The 19,377-nt window shown below is 53.7% G+C and overlaps 2 protein-coding genes across 2 annotated transcripts; both read right to left on the reverse strand.

Moving 5' to 3' along the window:
- Positions 1 to 590: 590 nt before the first annotated feature.
- Positions 591 to 2,089, reverse strand: NPPA (natriuretic peptide A). Its single transcript, XM_024554929.4, has 3 exons — positions 1,831 to 2,089; positions 1,408 to 1,734; positions 591 to 867 (listed from the first exon to the last, which is right to left on the reverse strand). Exons 1-3 carry the CDS (start codon positions 1,951 to 1,953, stop codon positions 856 to 858), a joined length of 462 nt encoding a protein of 153 aa, XP_024410697.1. The 5' UTR covers positions 1,954 to 2,089; the 3' UTR covers positions 591 to 855.
- A 7,725-nt stretch (positions 2,090 to 9,814) lies between these two features.
- NPPB (natriuretic peptide B) lies at positions 9,815 to 11,656 on the reverse strand. The gene is made up of 5 exons (XM_045190947.1): positions 11,600 to 11,656; positions 10,979 to 11,354; positions 10,564 to 10,813; positions 10,081 to 10,207; positions 9,815 to 9,975 (listed from the first exon to the last, which is right to left on the reverse strand). Exons 2-4 carry the CDS (start codon positions 11,093 to 11,095, stop codon positions 10,107 to 10,109), a joined length of 468 nt encoding a protein of 155 aa, XP_045046882.1. The 5' UTR covers positions 11,096 to 11,354; positions 11,600 to 11,656; the 3' UTR covers positions 9,815 to 9,975; positions 10,081 to 10,106.
- Positions 11,657 to 19,377: the final 7,721 nt, after the last annotated feature.

Consider the following 19,377-nt stretch of genomic DNA (forward strand, 5'->3'; position numbering starts at 1 on the left):
CCAGCTACATTAGGTGTAACCAGGGGGAAGGAAGCTTAGATGTCTTAAGTTTTCTTTTTAATAATAAGGGCCCTGAATAGGAGCAAATCTAAAAAAAAAATGCCTTTCAGTCTCTGGAGGCTTTTTCAGGATCTGCGATGAAGCTGGCGTGGGGGAGCAGGTTGAAAACTGCAGTTTGAATCCTAACCACCCCCCCAAAAAAAGTAAATAAAGAGGGAGGAAGGAAGGGTTTGTCCAAATCCGCAGAACGCACACCACCGAGAACAACCTCTGCATAAACTGTGGGGTTGGGGTGAGAACGACGTGTCCTGTCTGTGCAAATGTACCCCCCAGGGGCACGCGGGTGGTGGACGAGGCTGAGCGTGTGAGCAGACAGGCGTCTATGGGAAGTCTGCACTTCCCGCTCATTTTTGCTGTGCACCTAGAACTGCTCTAAAAACACAGTTTGTTCATTATTTTTAAAAGGAGGAAGAGAGGCATTGAGCATTCTTCTCTCTGACAAAAGGGAGGATGGTCAGGACTCTCAGGCTGAGTTCTTTTCCCCGGGAAACTGAAAGAAAGCACACCCAAGCTTCTTGGCTTCTGTCCATGGTGCTGAAGTTTATTCGTTTGCAAACCTTTCAATCACAGGTGAGGGTTTACCCTACAATGTTAATGCACGGGGTGGGAAAGGCGGGGAAGCCACAGTTAAACCACTTCATCTACATTTAGCATAAAAGGTGAGAAATGTGGACAGGCAGCTGCAGCTCGAACAGGGTGCTCGTCACCACTCAACTTGATGGCAATGAGATGGTACAAAGTTGAGCGAAAGACCCCAGGGGACGCGGGCCTCTGAAGTCTGCCCAGGCCTGGCCATTATCTTCGGTACTACAAAGGAAACACAGACATGTTTGGCCTGGCTCGGTGTCCTCGCTGTGCTGGGCATGTAAAAAATAAATGCCCTTCACAGCTTCATGGGACTGTGCTCGCTTCCCACCAGCCCCCCTTAGCCTGACGACTCCCTGAGTTGCATGAACTGATAAGCGAGTTGCTCATGAGAAGCTTGTAAGGTCAGCCCGGGTCCATTTCCATTGACCTTTGGGATCTGACAGTTCTGGGGAGGAGCATGACCTGCCAATCAGGATGAAGGTCCCCTGGCCCCATGAACATATAAGTACCCAGTGCTCACGGGAGTCACTTCTTTTTCTCAGAATTTTCTTAGCAAGCTAAGGATGATGCCATTGGCCCTACATTCATGGGACACCCACCAAGTGGGGGCAGAAATTTGCAAGGGAGTGAGCTTCTTTGCTGGCCCCTTTCCTGCCAAAGGCATCCCCTGGTGGTATTCTATGACGGGGTGTGTGTGAGACTCATCAAAACCACAATTTCCTTCCTCCCCACCCCGTGTCCATCCCCAGTTCCTCTTACCCGGAAGCTGTTGCAGCCCAGTCCACTCTGGGCTCCAATCCTGTCCATCCTGCCCCCAAAGCAGCTGGACCTCCGCAGGCTCCGCGGAGCGGCGAGCAGCGCCCTCAGCTTGTTTTTCAGGAGGGTAGATCTCTCAGAGGAGTCCCAGGGGCCCCGCCCAAGGGCACCCCCATCTCTCTGGGCTGGGTTGACCTCCCCAGTCCAGGGGGGCACCTCAGGGAGGGGGCTGAGAGCTGCCCCAGCTTCCTCGTTCTGCCCAGTGAGTACTTGTGGGGGCATGAGCTCATCTTCTGTAGGCACCCTGTCCTCCAAATGGTCCAGCAAATTCTTTACAGAAGGAAAACATGGGAAAGAAAGAGGCTCACTGACAGGCAGTGTCACAAAGCCCCCTGGCCCCAGACCATGCCCCCTTCCTGACCCTACCTTGAAATCCATCAGGTCAGCATTGGACACGGAGCTGTACACAGGGTTGGCTCTGCTTTGCCCTGGGAGCTGAAATGCCAGAAAGAGGAGGAAGCTCACAGTGATGGTGAAGAAGGAGCCCATGCTGGTGTCGGTCAAGGAGTGGTCTGCCGCTTGCTGCCTTTTCTCTCCTCTCTGGCTTCCCTCTACCGACCGTCACCGTCGTCTGTCTCTGTCTCCCAGCTGCCCTGCGCCTCCCCTTTTTATAACCCCCCGGCTCTCCAAGAGCGCAAGAGGGACAGAACCCTCCCCATTCTGTCACTTGCAGCGATAAAGTGGCCAAGTGAGGAGCCAGCAGAAGATGCCCTTTTAAAGTTATCAGTCCAGCAGAGCCCTTCACAGCCCCTCCACCTGGAGCAGCCCCAGCCAGCCCCAGGAACCTAGGCTGCAAGAGCCACATTCTTGTTGATTTGCCTCAAGAGGTTCCCACTTCAAAGGTGTGAGAAGAGCAAAAAAGAGTCCTTGGTTATCTGGCTGCGATGCCTCCGGCTTCTTTCTCCCGGGCAACAGGACCCATGCCGGGAAGCGGAGGAGGGTGACGGTTTGGTCACCCAGTTGGTTTACGGCTCAGCTGTCAGGGCTCCAAATAAGGGTGGGAGAGGAGGAAATGGCAGGCAGCCGGATGCTGGGGACAAATTAGTCCAGATGCTCGAGCTGACCTCACACCTGACTCATCGGACGGACCCGAGGGCAGAACCTCTCCCTCCAACCGGGCTGCCCTGGCTTGGCTGTCACTCTCACCAATCAGGTGAAAAGCGAGTTATTTTTCAGAGTACCAAGTCAGCCAGGATCCGAGTGTGATGAATATCCCAAGAATTCAGCTCCCAAACATGAACACCAAGAAAAGGTGGGGGAGCACAGTTGTTCCTCTGCAGAGCTCGCCCGCCCTTCTCCCCCACAGTCCCTCTGAGGTGTTGGGGGTGACGGGCCCTGAGAGAATGCCTGTTTGCATCTCACTGCTCCTAGAAGCTCAGATTCTTTGAGTTTGAAGCTTGCAATGTCCCCTGGAGGTGGGGAATAGTGTTCCCATTCACAGAGGAGCAGAACTGAGACGAAGCACGAAGGTCACTTGCTCAAGGTCATGAGTGCAGAACTAGGACTTGAACCTGGGGGCTGACACCAACACCCATTTCACCAATACGCTGCTGCTCAGCAGGACGGTTCCTGACAAGCCCCTTAGGTGCTGTCCCTGGTGAAATACACCCCTATTCCCTGTCTCTCGGGCCGCCTCCGAGCAGCCTCTCACCTCCCCGCTGCCCAGAGGCTGGAGCTTTGTATGCTTCACAAGGCCATGTGTGTGGACTGTCTCAAAAAAAGTGCTACCTCCAACCTCCACAATCTGTTGACACACCCAAGCCCATCTCCACAGGAGCTCAGGAAATGCGTGTTAATGACCAGTGCATGTTGGCCAGGCCCCTCCCCCGCAGTGCTCACTCCTTGGCTAATCAGATATCAAGGACAGGACATCCGGCCGGATGTGGCAAGATCTCCCGAGAGGTGCCTAGGGTGGTTTTATGCTAAGACGGAAGGAGAAAGGAGCGCTCTTCAGGAAGTGATTCAGGTCAGGCAGACTCAACGTGAAATCCTAACGGCTACAGTTCCGAGTAGGAGCTCTGGCGGCCAAGGGCCATCACATCCTGACGAGCCCCTGGCATGTGCTCAGAGCTTAATTGCTTGGTTGGCAGGGTTATTATTAGCCAAGAGGATTCAGTGAGCAGCCACGCTGGGAGGAAGTGGTGCTCCCAGCTGCGTGCGTCACACGGCCCGTCTCCTGGAGATGCCCTTTAAGACAAGCCTTTGATGCTGGCGAAGACTTCTGGAAGGGCATCGTGGCAGGTGGCCTCCAAGCACGCAGGCTGCCGCTCCGTCCTGAGCCACGTCTGAAGTCTGCAGGTGGCCCAAGGAGAAGCAGAAGTCCCATCCAAGGTTCCAGAAAGAGAATTTCTTGTTAGCCAGGGCTTGCTTTGTTTGTTCGTTTGCAGAAGGGGTTGGCAACAAAAAGAATATTCCGTTTAGCTGCCTGGAGGACTTCGTATAGAACCAACACCCCGTCCTGCACTAACTGGACCCAGAGAAAACAACAATTCCCAAACACACGTAATACCCCAAATCTCATTAAAGCCTTTGATTTGAGCCTGAAACAAACACAAAATGGCTTGATGTAAAGTTTCTCTTCGCTTCCCCCCTCCTGTCAGCTTTGGGCTGTGTGCGTGGAGAAGTAATGTTCGGTGGGGTATTCAGGAGCCAGGCTGTATGAAGTGAGAGAGAGGAAAAGCAAAAGGCACAGATAACCCGACCCGCCCCCTCCTCTCCCACTGGTTGAAAAATCAAAAGGCTTTATTCCCTTATTACTGGAAAGAGTCGGGTTAGTCATGTACGGAATGGGCATTGTAAGTGGTGGCAGGACCCAGACTTGGGGCACCTCCAGTTTCTAGCCGAGCTTGGCTTCATGACCCTCCAGAGGGATCACGGGGATGCTGCGGGCTGCTTTGGGGAGCCATCAGGCCCAGCGATGTCACACGTATGCATACCTGGGATGAAAAGCCCATCACAGGCATGGCCTGAGCCTGTCAGGCCCAAGTGGCTAAAGTAGAAGCCCCAGTTGGGAGAAATGGGTTTAGGGATGGTTGCTTCTGACCTTGAAAATGCTGTTCTGTTTCTTTGGTACAATATGGAGGCCCCCCAGGATGGGAGGTGGGAGCAGATTCCCTAGAACACAAAGCCCAAGGAGAAACTCATTTGCTAAAGCTTTATGGGGGTTCCAGATCAAAGGAAGTGAGGTAGTGTATCAGTTAACTATTGCTGTGTGACAAACTACCCCAAACCTTAGCAACTTAAAGCAGCACCTGTCTACCATCTGATAGTCTCTGTGGATCAGGGATGTGGCCCTGCTTAGCGGGGTGCTTCTTGCTTGGGCTCACTGGCTGCCGTTAAGAGGCTGGCCACGGCCTGGCCAGGGAGGTCACTTGGTTAGAGTGTCCTCCCAATGCACCAAGGTTGCAGGTTTGATCCCTGGTCAGGGCACATGCAAGAATCAACCAATGCATACATCAATAAGTGGGGCAACAAATCAACCTTTCTCTTTCTCTAGCTCTCTAAAATCAATATAAAAATAAAAGTAAAAGATGTTGGCCGGGGCTGCGGTCATCTCCAGGCTTGGCTGCAGAATCTGCTTGCAGCCTCCCTGCTGTGTCTGCTGGCAGCCTTCTGGTCCTTGCCACGTGGGCCTCTTTACAGAGATGCCGCTGACTTTCTTTAGGTAAAGACAGAGAGAGATGAGGCAAACCACCGTCTCTCTGTAGCCTAATCTTAGACGTGGCCTCCCATCGTGCTTGTGGTTCTGTGTTCATGAAAAGTGGGTCCCCAGGTCCTGCCCACACAGAAAACATGGGCACCAGGACACAAGCCTCCCTTGGCCTGTCCCAGAGGCTGCCAGCCCCAGGGAAGGACACAGAGAGAGAAAATATAAGTCAATGTGTTACCACCTGGCCATAGAGCATCTCCAGGGGGCTTCCTGGAGCCGTCTGTGGGGAGAGCAAAGGCTGAGGGCACCACATCAGATCCCTGGGCTGCTGCTGTAAGAAAGCACCACAGCCTGGGGCACTTGACAACTGGAGAAGTCTCGTCTCACGGTTCTGGTTCTGAGGCCAGAGGTCTGAGATCAAGGTGTCGGCAGGCCTGCACTCCCTCCGAAACCTGTAAGGGAGGGTCCTTTCTGGCCTCGTCCAGCTTCTGGTGGCTGCCAGCTCCCCCCACTTACAGATGCGTCACTCTGTCCCTGCCTCCACCACCACATGGCCATCTTTCCAGTCCATGTGTCTCTCTGCTTGTAAGGACGCCCAGCACAGTGCATTAGGGCCTCGCCCTACTCCAGGGTGACTCATCCTAACTAGTTACTTCGGCAATGGCCCTATTTCCAAATGAGGCCCCATTTGGAGGTTCTTGGGCTTTGGGACCTCTGTGTATCTTTTGGGAGGGGGGATGTAATTCCACCCATGGCACAAGTGCTTTATCTGTGGGCTTCTTTTCATCTTCAGTCAAAGGGGTCCACCCCCCCCTCACCCCACTCCCCATCCAGGCCATTGTCTTTCCTGAACTTCTGGGCTGTGTTACCCCATTCCCTCAGGCAGTGGCGGGGACGTGATAAGGAGCTGGTGGGAACAGATCCCTCCCCTACCCCGGTTTCCTGGCCACCCATGAACTGGCTTGGCAATCTCTCCCTGCCAGTTGACCCTGCTTGGAGGATGAGGCTGTGGTACAAGGGGGTGGAGAGCAGGTCCAATGGCAGGCCAGCCATTGCCAGGGCTGCATTTGCCAGGAAGCCAGAGGCTGAGCAGGTGTGAGGCAGCTCATGAATCAGCTGCAGGCCCCTCTGTGCCCAGCTCCTAGCACAGAAAATATTTCTAAATGATTGGATCAATGCGTTTGCCTTCAGCGCCTCTCCTACAACCCCCCACACCCAATGCTACACCTTGCCCTCCCCAGGGGCCTCACAGGGATGGGGAGTCACCTTCCGGCTGAAGCAGCAAGGTTCTGCTCTCTCCCCAATGCAGGGAGAGCCAGATGGGGCACCGGGGGGAGAGGTCAGTTAGGGAACTGGTGTGCCAATGTCCCCACGAGCAGTGAGGGTCTAAACCAGAACAGGGAGTGAAGGACAGTGTGCAGGAAGTGCTGGGGAGGGGGGTGGGGTGGACGTGGTGCCACCTGGGTGGTTTAGCCAGAGAAGGGAGCCAACGAAGATTCGGGGGCTCTAATCATTGAAGGTGGGGCCCCAGGTGAAGGTTCAATCAGTCAGGAGTATCTTAGTTTGGGCTCCCCTGAACCTGAGACAAGAATCCAAGCCAAAGTATTTTCCTTTGGAGAGGATCCCAGGAAATATCAGGAGAGTAGGGAAGTGACCGGGTTAAGGAGGAAGTCAGTGACCACCTGGGGCAGCTGGAGGTTCCCCCTCCCTCCCCACAAAGAACTCTGGGAGCCAGGGTCAGATGTATCCCACCTGTGAACGGAGGGCTCTGGGTCTTTAAATGCCAGCTTCTGCCAGCTGTTGGTTGAGCCTGCTCCTGGTGGATGTGAACTCCCCAGCACTTCCTGCTCACCCCAGGGGAGCCAAGTGGGCTCTGCTGCTGCCGGTTGGAGTGACAGCCTGACAGCCTGGCCCCTGTGCCCCTGTAGCCTGCAGGGCAGGGACTGTGCGTAGCAGAGGCAAGAGAGCTCAGGGAACAAGACTGGGAGCCCACGTCCCAGGAGAGGTACGGAGTTTGGGTTCAGAAATTCTCCAGGACGTCCAGGCGGCTGCATGGGGTTGGTTCCCGACCCCATGGCAGAAACAGGTCACTCTGTGGAATCGGACTGGTCATTAAAACTCAGGCAGTGCACGAGAAACCCTGCAGACACAGGGACAGAAGGCTGAGAACCACACCAGGCACCAAGCCAAATGGCCAAGCTCATGATTTTGTTTAGACCTGGTTCTGCAGGGAAAAAATGCATTTCCCCCCTTGCCTCCAATCCTTCTCGGAAGGGTCAAAGTGCCACAGAGGGATGGAGAGGGGCTCCAAGTTGCTGGAGAAGGTGGCAAGCGCAGACTCAGTGACCAGACGCAGCGTTCAGGCCCCACACTGTCCTGACTTCTGAACCTTACCTTGGAGGCGCAGCAAAGCCTGTCTACCCTCTACTGAACCTCCTTCCAGCGCTGAAGGAGGCACAGGCTAGACCTCCTTGGGCCTGTGCTCACCAACGTCTTTCTGGGAAGATTCAAGTGGCCAACACCCATGGACATGTGCCATCCAGCCGCCTCTCTGCGGGACGAGGTCGGTAACAGGGGAGCCAGGGAGGGACATGTTTGAAGGGGCCATGGTCACAGGTTACGGGGCTGGCTTTCAGGGGCACCACAGACGGTGTGTAGGCTGCCAGGCTGCCCCCGGATACCAAACACCGAGGGAGCTCCTGGAGACATGGCTCCACTGGGTGCCTCATGCCACCCACCGTCCCCCCTCCAGCAGTCAGGTTTGGCTCCTTCGTAGTTGCTTTAGGGTCCTCTTTCCTGGAAAGGCCTGATAACCGGATGCCTCTGTATCACGCAAACAGACTCCACTACCTGAGCCCCACTTATGGGAGAGCAGACTCACTTGGTGGCAGGGTTTGGGGAGTGGGTGTTCCGGGAGGGGTTTATCATCATCACCTGAGCAGAGAGGAAAGGTGGCAATGGCACCAAAGGTTGACCTGAGGGGTGCGATTGGGAGGGGAAATGGCCATCCCCCCAGCAAACCTAACTCCCTGACTTGGGAGGGGCCAGGTAGTGCAGTGGTTAGGGGCCCCGGTGCCAGGGCCGGTCTGGGTGAGCTTGAATCTTGTCTCTGCCATGTACCAATTTGGTGACCCTCAGTGAGTTACATCGCCTCTCTGTGCCTCGGTTTCCCCATCTGTAAAATGGGAGGTGATAAGACTTTTTACTTTGCAGAGTTGTTGTCAGAAGCATTAGGCAAAGATGGCTCATATTTTATTGCAAATAAGTTGCTCTTAAAACCTCATTTTTATTTTATTTTTAATGCATTTAATTTAGTGATTGACTTGAGGAAGAGAGAAACGGAAACTTTGCTTGGGTGTGGCGCTTATTTACGCACTCACTGGTTGCTTTGTGTATGTGCCCTGACCAGGGATTGAACCTGCAACCTTAGAGCATCGGGAGGCATTCGCTCAGTAGCCGACTGAGCTACCTGGCCAGAGCCTCAAACCTCATTTTTTGAATCTCAAGAGATGTCATTAGATACCTATAATCTCTGGTGCACAGTGGGTTCAAATGAGAAACAGCACAGAGACCCACAGCCTCCAGTTCCCTCTCCCTCAAAGAAACATCAGCGGGTGAGCAGACCGGCTGAGAGCGCAGTTCCAGGCCCACAGCTCCAGGAGCGAGCGCAGGCTCTGAGCCGCTCTCAAACCCCAGCACTGGCGCTGAGTGGCCGCATGCTGACAGGCAGGGTGCTTTGTTTTCCTAGGTCTCTGTTTTCTCACCCATGAAATGGGGATAACAGTCCTGTAGCCTTTCTTGAGTTGGATCACAAAAGTATGGCCCCCAAAACCTGAAAAGCAGGGGCAGATTCAGTGGTGTGGCCTCAGATGCCTGGAATGTAGGTGACAGGGGAAGGGGGGCCCCCAGAACACAGGGCAGTGGCCCCGACCAGGACTCCCCGCTGACCGAGGCCACAGGGTGGGATGCTGGTGCTTGTCTCCTTTTCTGACTGAGAATGAGGGGCTTCCCTCTCTAGGGCCGACAAAAGGTGATGATGCAAAGCCCAGGCGAGGGGCACCCTGAAATGCTGGACCTGTCATCCCACACTTCTAAGCTTGTGGGTTTGGGAAATTAAAGTACTTTAAATCTTAGGGTTTTGAAGGCACCTTTCAGATGACATCAGGAATCCCAGGCTTGAGGCAGGATAGAGGGCTCACTCCTATTCAGGAGTGCAAGACAGTCACACGCACACACACACACACACACACACACACACACATCCCACCTCCCACCTCCAGTCTCTGAGACAATGAACTCCGGGGACAGTGCCTCTCGCAGAAAGGCGGGCAGACACGAGCAAGCGCGGCAAACCCTTGGACACGCAGCCTCACGTTGCATTGAAACCTCAGAGCCCGTTTCCAGGGTGCACCTGCCGGGCTCTGAAAAGCCGTTTCTGGGAAGTGTCTCCATTGCTTGAGGTATTTCTGGACATTTCGGAGCACGAAAAACCTTAAAGAAAAGAAAGCCCCCCACCCCGATGACCAGCCCTGGAGGCTTATACCCTCACCCCACCATCGAGACGCCTTTGGGACCTCCCAGGAAACACAGAGTTGGGTTTGGGGGTTTTTTGCTGTTTTCTTTTTAATTTTTTTTGAAATGATGAATTATCTTGAATGCAATGAGACAAATTAGTTTCAAAAGAAAGAGCTTTAATGTTGACTTTATCTCCTGGAAAATTTGTGCTCAAAGGTAAGAGCTGGCTTATATAAAGCAATCAAATTAAAAATATAGTAAATAAATAGGAGGCACTTCAAAGGGGACCAGGGGGTTGATGGGAAATCAGTCTGCTGCCAGGACTTCCTGTCAATGGCTCCTCAGCCCTGTGGGGGGAAGAGAGAGGGTGATGGTGGTGTTGGGGGGGAGACTGAGGCAGGACCTGAGCCTCCCCTCACCCTGTGCCACCCCAGCTACCGCCACCACCTCACCCCACTCTCATCCTCTGCTGGTCTGGTCATTCGGAGTATCGGAATACTCCATCTCGCTGTGACTCGGTTTCCTCCTCTGTCAACAGGACTGTGGCTACCCTGATGATCTTGGCCTCAGCCTCTGCAGCTATAGACAGTTGAGGGAAACCGGGAGGAAAGCATTTAGGGATCATTCTGCCCAAGGACGGGCTGCCAGACTCCACTGAGTTCCACCCTAAAGCAATTCTGCCCTTTTGATCACAGATGCAGCAGATGGATACAAACAAGATAGGTGGGTCTCGTGGGCTTGGTAATGAATGGTGCCCACAGGAAATACTCCCAGAAAGGCATTCCTTGGCCCTGAGGACTGTCAGCAACAGGGAGTGGTGCCCAGGGGTCCCTTCCTCAGACTGTGGTCCCCAGAGACAACAAACCCAGAGTGACTCCAATGGTGGAACCCCTGGGAATGGGTGGGGGTGGCCAGCTGACAGGTAGGGAGCTCACTCTTGCAGCCCAAGCCACCAAAGCCAATCCGATCTATCTTCCTCCCGAAGCAGCCCAAGGCAGGCATCTCCTTGGGGCTTTGTAGTCCCCACAGGGTCTGGAGGACATTGTCATGAGGCCCAAGGCCACCAGCAGAAGCTGCTTGCTTGGTCTTCCTGGCTTCTTCAGAACTGTGTCCTTGCTGCAGGGGCTCTGGGGTCGTCTGAGGCTCCGGGGCCCTCTGTGGCTCTGGAATACAACTCAGCGGCTCCTGCAATGGGGGGAGGAGAATAGCCCAAGCCTCAGGGACCCTCCCCTGAGCTCAACCATCCTTGATGGCACCCAAGGGAACCGACAACTGTGGGTACAGGGTCCTGGCTCCCCATCTTGCCACTTTCGGATTCTCAAAGGACCTCTTGTGATAGCAGGTAGAGACCTTTTCACTTCTGTTGTCATCTTGAGACAGGTCCAAGGTGGGACAACCTCCTAGCAGTGACAGGCGAAGGAACAAAAGCAGAAAGAGTGCCCTGAACAGCCCCATCTGTGGGTCCATGTTGCCAGAGAGGTGGGCAGAGGTTGCTGCCCTTCAGCTGCTGTGTCCTGGTTCTGGTCTCACCTCCTCCGGGTCCACAGGGGCTCCTCTGGATCCTGAGGTATCCACGGCCTTTTATCCCTGGCCTGGGTGCCTGCCTTTCTGCCCTCCAAGGTTATCTCTGAGTAATCGGCCGCATTTCCGCCCTCAGTGCCTGCCACCCGTACTTGCCAGGGGGTGGAGGCTGCGGAGAGCAGGACCTGTATAGAAGTGAGCCTGGCTGGGGCGAGAGCACACATGGGGTGCATGGGTCACACCAACGGGTCCCTCACCCCCCACTTCCTACCTTCCTGCAAAAATCCTGGACCTTTACATGACGTTTTTCCCTTCCCTCCCTACCTCCAGCCATTCCTGGAGCGGGAAGGGAGAACTCCAGGGTACCAAGGCCCCTGCGGCGAGGACACAAGTGTGAGGCACACCCAGTGACTCCGCAAACAGCCCCAGCCAACACCCGACCCATACAACCTGTCTTCTTCCCAGCGCCAGTTCGTTGGCCAGCCTGTGGGGCTCCTGTGCGCCCTGATCGCTGTCCGTGGTTCTGATCGCCCAGAGCAAATTTAAAGCAAGAGGTCTTGCTCCAGTAACACAGGTCTAGCCTGAAAGGCAAGCGTGGGCGGGGACAAGATTCCTCCTGACCCTCCCACGAGCCCCTTCCCTAGGAGGCTACTTGTCCAATGTCACCTGATTAAACGTCTGGGTATGACAAGGAACTTCTGGAATGCTGACCCTGCTTCCAACCCTGAAAGGACAGAGCTGATTTGGCTGGAATTTTGAGAGGGAGGCCTAGAGATGAAGTCATCCTGAAATGCCTTCTGTCACACCTCCTCCAGGCGCCAACATTTCCTCTCCTTCACCAGGCCAGCACCTATGGGAAAAGCAGGGACAACTGCAAGATGGGATTTACCAGAGGTGTGAGGAGTGCCCCCCAACGCCTCCTTCATCTGGTCATCTCTGACCTCATTCCCACCAGCAGGCAGCTTGGACCTGTCATCTGGGATTAGAAATGTCGTCCCAAGGACACGCCCTGGGAAGAGACCCAGCAGATCGAGTCCCCTGAAAGTGTGTGTGACCGGTGCTGCCGCCCCATCCAGATGACTGGTGTTAGCGAGCAGCAGGATGGGGGAGCTGTGCTGTCCAGGGAGGGAGAGAGGAGGCAACAGAAGTGGAGAAATGGGCGTTGAGGGGCAGAAGCGGCCACTTGTAAGGAAATCTTGCCCAAAAAACAAAACGAACACCTGCCAGGTGTGGAATGAGAAAAGTACCGTTACTGTTCCTCAGCTTTCAGATGAGGAAACTGAGCTCAGAGGAATTAACTTACTTTCTTTGGGTCACACCATTGACAGGTGGTAAAGCCTGGATTCCAATCCAGCTAGTCCGACTTCAGACCTGAAGCTCTTAATCACTGCCAGGGTGAAGGAAAGGTGTTTCCACTCTAAAAAATAAAATGAAATGAAACCAGATGAGCGTGTCTTCCTCTCTGAAGTTACAGAGAGCCGAGCTGTGAGTGGGGGGTAAGTCTGGTAGCTGTGTGCCTGTGGGGGGAAGTCTGGGAACTTGGGCAAAGGTCTGCATTTTGCCGGCGAAGATGAGAGAGGGTAAAGGCATACAAAGATGGCCAGTGCTGGGAAAATTCTGGGGACCGGGGCAGTGTGTCTGTGTACACACACGTGCACACACACTGCAGAAAGAAAACGCAACAGTTAATGGCAGAGAGAGAGACAAAAAATCCAGCCAAGTGTGGAGCTGGGTCTGTGGGTTGCCGCGAGGATGCAGGGAGTGCCACACGCGGGATGTCATGGGGCGAAGGTCAAGAGCAACACAGCGTTCTTCAGCCAGCGCCTGTCAAGAGCGACCGTACTGAGCCTGAGCCGCGCTGAGCTCTTCTGTAAAGTGGACAGATGTCCCCTCCTTGCAGGCACCAAAAGGGAGGGAAGGACGTCAGCAGAAGCCCACGCCAGTGTGGAAGGAGCCAAAGAATTTGAACACCTGTGAGAGTTTGTCCTTGTATCCGAGGAGAAATGAAGTCCCCCCAGGGCTGGGGGGAACAACGAAGCGCAAACACGGTGACAAAGCTGCTACCTGCCCGGGTGTAGGGGAGGGCTTGGGGGAAGGCAAAGACGGAATCCACATCATTCCAGGGCCTTCTGTCCAGGGAATAACAATACATCATCAATCAGCTCTCACACCAGGTTACCCCCACAAATGTCTGCTGAGTGCCTACTGTATGCCATGCGCTTACCACTCCCTTCAAATGGAGCTGATCGGACCACCCACAACTCAGCATTACCACCCAAGAAGCAAATGAGGGGTACACTTGGCAGGCGGGAGAACAGTGCGCAGTGCCTGGCACTCAGTGAGCATGCAGCCAGGGTGGCTGTGGTGACAGTGTGGTGGCAGCATCCAGTGTCAAACCCTGGGTGCTGCCTGCAGAGGAAGGGAGAAGGCCCTTCATGCGTCGAAGGCGTGGGGTCCCAGCAGTCTGGAGCTCTGACTCTGGCTACAATGCCGCCTTAACCTTCTGCTATTGCTGTGAGCTCTGGCAGTTGCTGCTTCTCTCTTCTGGCTTCTTTCTTTGTTTCTTAAATCCTCACCCGAGGATATATTTATTGATTGATTTTAGAGAGAAGAAGGGAGAGAGATAGAGAGAAACATCCATTTACTGACTCCTGTATGCACCCTGACTGGGGATCGAACCCGCAACCTTTTGGTGTATGGGGACGACACTCTAACCATCTGAGCCACCCAGCCAGGGCTCGAGTTTCTTCATGTCCACCTCACAGGGTTGCTGTGAGGACGAAATGGAACCGTGCAGGTAAAACGAAGCTTTCTTCTGGAGGTGAACACACAGTCTGGGCCGGACAAACCCCACCTTTGAGGAGCATCCAGTGTAGAAAGAAAAACAGATGCAATCGCAGCCCCCTCCCCTGGGTTGACGTAGATGCTGATACAGCGCCTGTCCCCACCGCCCGCCCACCTTCAAGGGCGCTGAGGCCCCTGTCTGACCCCCTTGCAGTAGCCAGGGGAGCAGCAGAGTGGCCCTTGGCCACAGAGAGGGCTGCACCTGGCAGCTCATACCGCCAGCCTGGGGCCTGCCAGGGCCCCCTCCCCCACAGCCATCTTGGAAATAAGCTACTACAACTGTTGGTTGGATTCCTTCCCAGAAGTGCTGCCTTGTCGAGGCTGCCTGCTGTAGCCTGCCCCCTCTCAAAGCCCCTTCCCTGCAGCTGGTGCTGTGAGCTGCCAAGTCCCACACCCACGTTCAGTATTTGACAGGGGGACTTGAGCTTTCTGGGACTGATTTCACCTGTGACCTCTATGTTCTCCTGCTCCGCCCTCTCTTCCGCCTCCTCCTTCCTCCTTCCTTTTTGTTTTCTTCCCTGCATCCTTTAAGCCTCCCTCCCCTGCGGCTCTCATCCACAGACTGGCAACGGCAAAGTGGCTCTGCTGGAATCTGGTGTTTGAGGCTCACGGGTAATTCATTGGTTGTGTTCTCTGGCTGTTAGTGATGTTGAAGGTGCAGGGCATGCGTGGTGACATTTGCATTCTTTGCTGACCTTGTGTGTTTACATGTATCAACTCAATGAATCCATCTGATGGACATATTTCCTTAATAAGTTGGAGTTGCCTTTTTAAATATTTTTTTCTTGATTGATTTTAGAGAGAGAGAGAGGAAGGGAGAGAGAGAGAAATAAACATCAATTTGTTGTTCCACCTATTTATGCATTCACCAGTTGATTCTTGTATGTGCCCTGGCCTGACTGGGGATCGAACCTGAAACCTTGGCATATTGGGATGATGCTCTACCTAACTGAGCTACCTGGCCAGGGCCTGATAGCTGCCTTTTGTGCTGGAAATCTCCAGCTCTGCCCTTCATCCTCTCCACCCTGCTCAGGGTCCCAGAGGCTGATTTTAGGGCTTACGTGAACGTGGACGGGCTAATGTGTTCTCTAGCTTCCCATGGGATTCAGCCAATAGCAGGGGAGCAGCAAAATTCAGGGGGAGTAAGAGAAAAGAGGAAGGTCGGGGTGGTTTTCTGCCAGCTCTGCCCTGCCCTGTCACTTGGGGGCGGCACCTGCCTCTGCCCCAGCTCCCTCCGTCCCCAGATGCTTCCAACTTAGGGATGGTCATGGGGCTGCCACTCCTTCCCCTGGGCGCAATTCCTAGTGGTTTCTCACTATGCCTGTTCCAGACATTTCATGTACAGGGGATCATGCGCGATGTGACCGTTTGTGTTCTGGCTCCTTTCCCTCAGCCTGCGATTGTCACGGTTGTAGCATTACGTATGAGTATTTCATGCTTTTTACCGTCGAGTACTGTTCCGTTGTGTGGGCAGACCGCGTTTTGTTTATCCATTCATCCACTGATGAGCACCAGGCTTGCTTCCGCTGCAGGCGACTATGAACCATACCGCCAGGAACACTTATGATCAAGTTCTTGTGTGAACGTACACTTTCACCTCCTGGGTATTTACTGGGGAGTGGAACTGGTGGGTCATGTAGTAGCTTTATGTTCAATCACTTGAGGAATTCGTATATGTGTGTGTGTGTGTATAAATGTATATAATCCTACAGATCATTTTAATACGCTTCTCAATATTGCTAATAAGCTGGCATATGTACCTCCCTAAATGGCCATTTTATACGGAATTTAATATTCCTAATATCATCACCTTGAATTTGATAGTGTCTAGATGTTAATTTAAATTGTGCTGCTATGAAAATCTATAAATATGTAGGCTTTTGTCCTTTTTTTAAAAAGATTTTATTTGTTTATTTTTAGAGAGAAGGGAAGGGAGGGAAAAAGAGAGACAGAGAGAGAAACATCAATGTGTGGTTGCCTCTCATGTGTCCCCCACTGGGGACCTGGCCCACAACCCAGACTGGGCATGTGCCCTGACTGGGAATTGAACTGGCAACCCTTCGGTTCATGGGCCCGCGCTCAATCCACTGAGCCACACCAGCCAGGGCTTTTTGTCCTTAGATCAGGGTTCCTCAGCCCAGACCCTGTGGACATTTGAAACCATATAAATCTTTGCTGGGGTGGCAGGCAGGGCTGTCCTGTGTACTTAGCAGCATTCCTGGCAGACCAAACTGTGACGACCAAACAGGACCCCAGACAGTGCCAAATGTCCTCTGAGGGGGATAAAACTGCACTGGGTGGAGAACCACTGTTTCAGAAATTTTGCTCAAGATACAGGCCCGAGAGTGCAATGCACTGAATTACAGGCTATGAGTGTGCTCACAGGTCTGTGTGACCAGGAGACCCTCCACTGTCTTTGTCACGAGGGGCGGGAGGCTAGAACCAGGCCTCCTCGTGGAAGCAATGCTCCTTACGTGAAGGTCAAAGAACAGCTTCACGCCATTGCTCGCACACCTGCGGGGGGCACCTTTCCCGTCACAGCCCCCGGGAGTGCACATGTCCAGGCAGACGTGGCTCATTTAGAGCACGGCACGCATGCGGCAGCCTCTCAAGCATGGGGATCATTGTGGAGAGCAAGCAGGCAGTGGCTGAGATCCTACAGACACCCTGGGAATGGAGAAGGGGGGAGGGAAGGAGCAGAGAGCAGAGCCAGTGCGCAGGACAGCCAGTCAAGCCTGGGGGGTCACATTCATGAATGGCGTGGAGTGGGGGGAACCCGTGAGGACGAGATCATGAATGGCTGTCCCAGAATGTCCACATGAGGGGTATTAATAGAGCTGCTCCAAGAGAGGACACTCTGTGCCTGGGGAGGGTCAGACAGGAGCGGGGCCGGGTGTGCAGGAAGCAGGTCCTGTGACAGCCTCACCATCAGAAAGGGGGGAGGCGTCAGCAAGGCACCGGAGGCCCTCTGGCTGGCTCTTGTCCCAGCATGGCTCCCTGGTGAAGTCAGCCATCCCTACGCAGGCTCAGAGTCCCAGGCCCTCCAAGGCTAGCAGCAGGGGCCCAGTTGGGGACCCAGAGGTGTGTTCCCCCATTTAAAAAGCTGTGTGGAGCAATGTGAGGGGCTTAGAAAGTAGCTAGGTGTCACAGGAAAATCAAAAAGGAGCATTATAGCCCTGGTTGGTGTGGCTCAGTGGATTGAGTGCCAGCCTGCGAACCAAAGGGTCACTAGTTTGATTCCCAGTCAGGGCACATGCCTGGGTTGCAGGCCAGGTCCCCAATAGGGGGCACTCGAGAGGCAACCACACTTTGATGTTTCTCTCCCTCTCTTTCTCCCTCCCTTCCCCTCTCTCTAAAAATAAATAAAATGAAAGAAAGAAAGAAAGATAGAAAGAGCATTATACTGGGCTGGACAATGTTCCACCAAATTTTGGCCTCCCAGAGCCTCTGAATGTGACCTTATTTGGAAATAGGATCTTTACAGATATAATTCGTTAAGATGAGGTCATACTGGAGTAGGGTGGGCCCTAAATCCAATATGATTGGTGTCTTGTAAGAAAAGGTGAGAGACACAGACGCAGACAGACATGCAGGGAGAAAGCCACGTACAAACAGAGGCAGAGGTTGGAGTGCTGTGTCCATAAGCCAAGGGACACCACGGATTTCAGGCAACCCCCAGACGCTGGAAGAGGCAAGGAAGGATCCTCCCTGAGAGCCTTCAGAGAGAGCGTGGCACTGCCGACACCTTGATCTCAGCCTTCCAGCTTCCAGAACCAGGGGAGAATACATTTCTGTTGCTTTAGCCTCCCCGCCCCCAGCTTGTGGTGCTTCTGCCACAGCAGAGAGCACAGCCATTTTGTATTTGCAAAGGGTCATAGGTCCGGGCTCCTGTGTCCTCGGGCAACGCCCTGCAGTGAGCCTTCCGCATTCTGATTTCAGTCCCACCCCTTCCTCGCTGTGGCAGATCAAATCTCCCACAATGGCTGCAAAATCTCCCAGTCAACATGCTCTTCCCCTAATGGGTCTTTGACTCTCTTCCCATCAAAGAGTGGGTCCACGTTCTGTCCTCTTGCATCTGGACGAGCTTGAGAGAGACGATGGTAATGCTCCATTACTTCCCAGGCTGGGTCAGAAGGTCAAGTAGCTTCTGTTTTGCTCACCAGACCATTTGCATCAGAGCCCTGGACAGCCAGGTGAGCAGCCCCACTGCCCTGCGGCCACCGTGCGGTGAGGAAGCCCAACCCACCCACCGGACATGCCCTGAGGACGTATGAAGAGCCAACTGCCTGGCCAGCCCCGACCCCTGTTCCAGCTCCAGCCACTGTCTGACCACAGTGGCGTGGGAGACCCCGAGCCAGCATCCTCGGACCCTTCCCAAACTCCTGACCCCCAGAAACCACCAGGGAGAGTGAAATGTTATTGTTTTAAGCCAGTAAGTTTGGGGGTACGTAGAGGCTAAAAAAATATATTAATACGTTTCCTCCCACCTTCTAAATTCTTCTAAACTGAGCTAATAGACGGATTAACAGGACAAAAATTAAAGTTTTAATACCTGTGCTTAGGGAATTCACATAGGCACAACAGTTTTGGAGACAGCGAGGGACATGGGGTGGGTAAGCCATTTTTGGACACAGGAGGAAAGGGGTCTTAGATTTCAGACCTGAGAATGCATGATTGGCAGGTGTTTGAAGAAGAGTGGAACACACCTGGCAGAAAGAGTCACTAAGTGACTCGGAAACAGTGGGACACGGGGGTATCTCGCCAACAGGCCCCTGCCTGAAGCCCTCTACTCACCATTCCGAGTTCAAATGAGGCGAAGGCAGCCTGCGAAGATCTTCCTGAAACAGGTTTCTCTGTCTGAATCTTGGGCAGGAGAGGAGGGGGAGGGCCAAAGGTTCTTTCTGAATCTTTTGTTTTCTTCATAAACAGCTGCAGGTCAGTAGCCCCCAAGGGCAGCTTCAGGGTGGCGGAATTTGGGTTCCCTGCAGGCGACCTGTGCAGCCATTGGTCACTCGGTGCTCGCCCTGTACCGTGGGGAAGCTGCTGGCGCTGTCCTTGCCTGGTCTGTGACAGCAACCCCCGCCTCACGGAGAAAGATTCAAGAAGCAATCGACCTGAGGTGTTGAACACAGGGCCTGGCCGGAAGTACGTGCTCAGTACAAATTAGCTTTCATGCCATTATTACAATTGCTATATGTAACTGTAACATATAGTCATTGTATATTACTTTTTCCACCAAGAAATCAGTTGTACCGACTTTGGAGAGCAGGAAATGGATCCTCCAGTGCCCCCCACCCCCACCTCCGCCAATGGATTTCATGTAACCCTTCTTACGTCTCCTGCTTGATTCTAACGGATAAAATAAGCTGGAAAACTGCCATTCT

This window comes from Desmodus rotundus, chromosome 3 (assembly GCF_022682495.2).
Source record: "Desmodus rotundus isolate HL8 chromosome 3, HLdesRot8A.1, whole genome shotgun sequence".
Taxonomy (NCBI): domain Eukaryota; kingdom Metazoa; phylum Chordata; class Mammalia; order Chiroptera; family Phyllostomidae; genus Desmodus; species Desmodus rotundus.

Excerpts from the sequence above, each read along its gene's own strand:
- NPPA (XM_024554929.4), bottom strand. The coding sequence starts at position 1,953 with ATGGGCTCCTTCTTCACCATCACTGTGAGCTTCCTCCTCTTTCTGGCA. Across the intron at positions 1,735-1,830 it reads CTGACCTGATGGATTTCAAG|AATTTGCTGGACCATTTGGA; the intron begins GTAGGGTCAGGA and ends CCTTCTGTAAAG.
- NPPB (XM_045190947.1), bottom strand. The coding sequence starts at position 11,095 with ATGGACCCACAGATGGGGCTGTTCAGGGCACTCTTTCTGCTTTTGTTC. Across the intron at positions 10,814-10,978 it reads ATGACAACAGAAGTGAAAAG|GAGCCGCTGAGTTGTATTCC; the intron begins GTCTCTACCTGC and ends CCCCCATTGCAG. Across the intron at positions 10,208-10,563 it reads TGGTGGCTTGGGCTGCAAGA|CTGCAGAGGCTGAGGCCAAG; the intron begins GTGAGCTCCCTA and ends AACTGTCTATAG.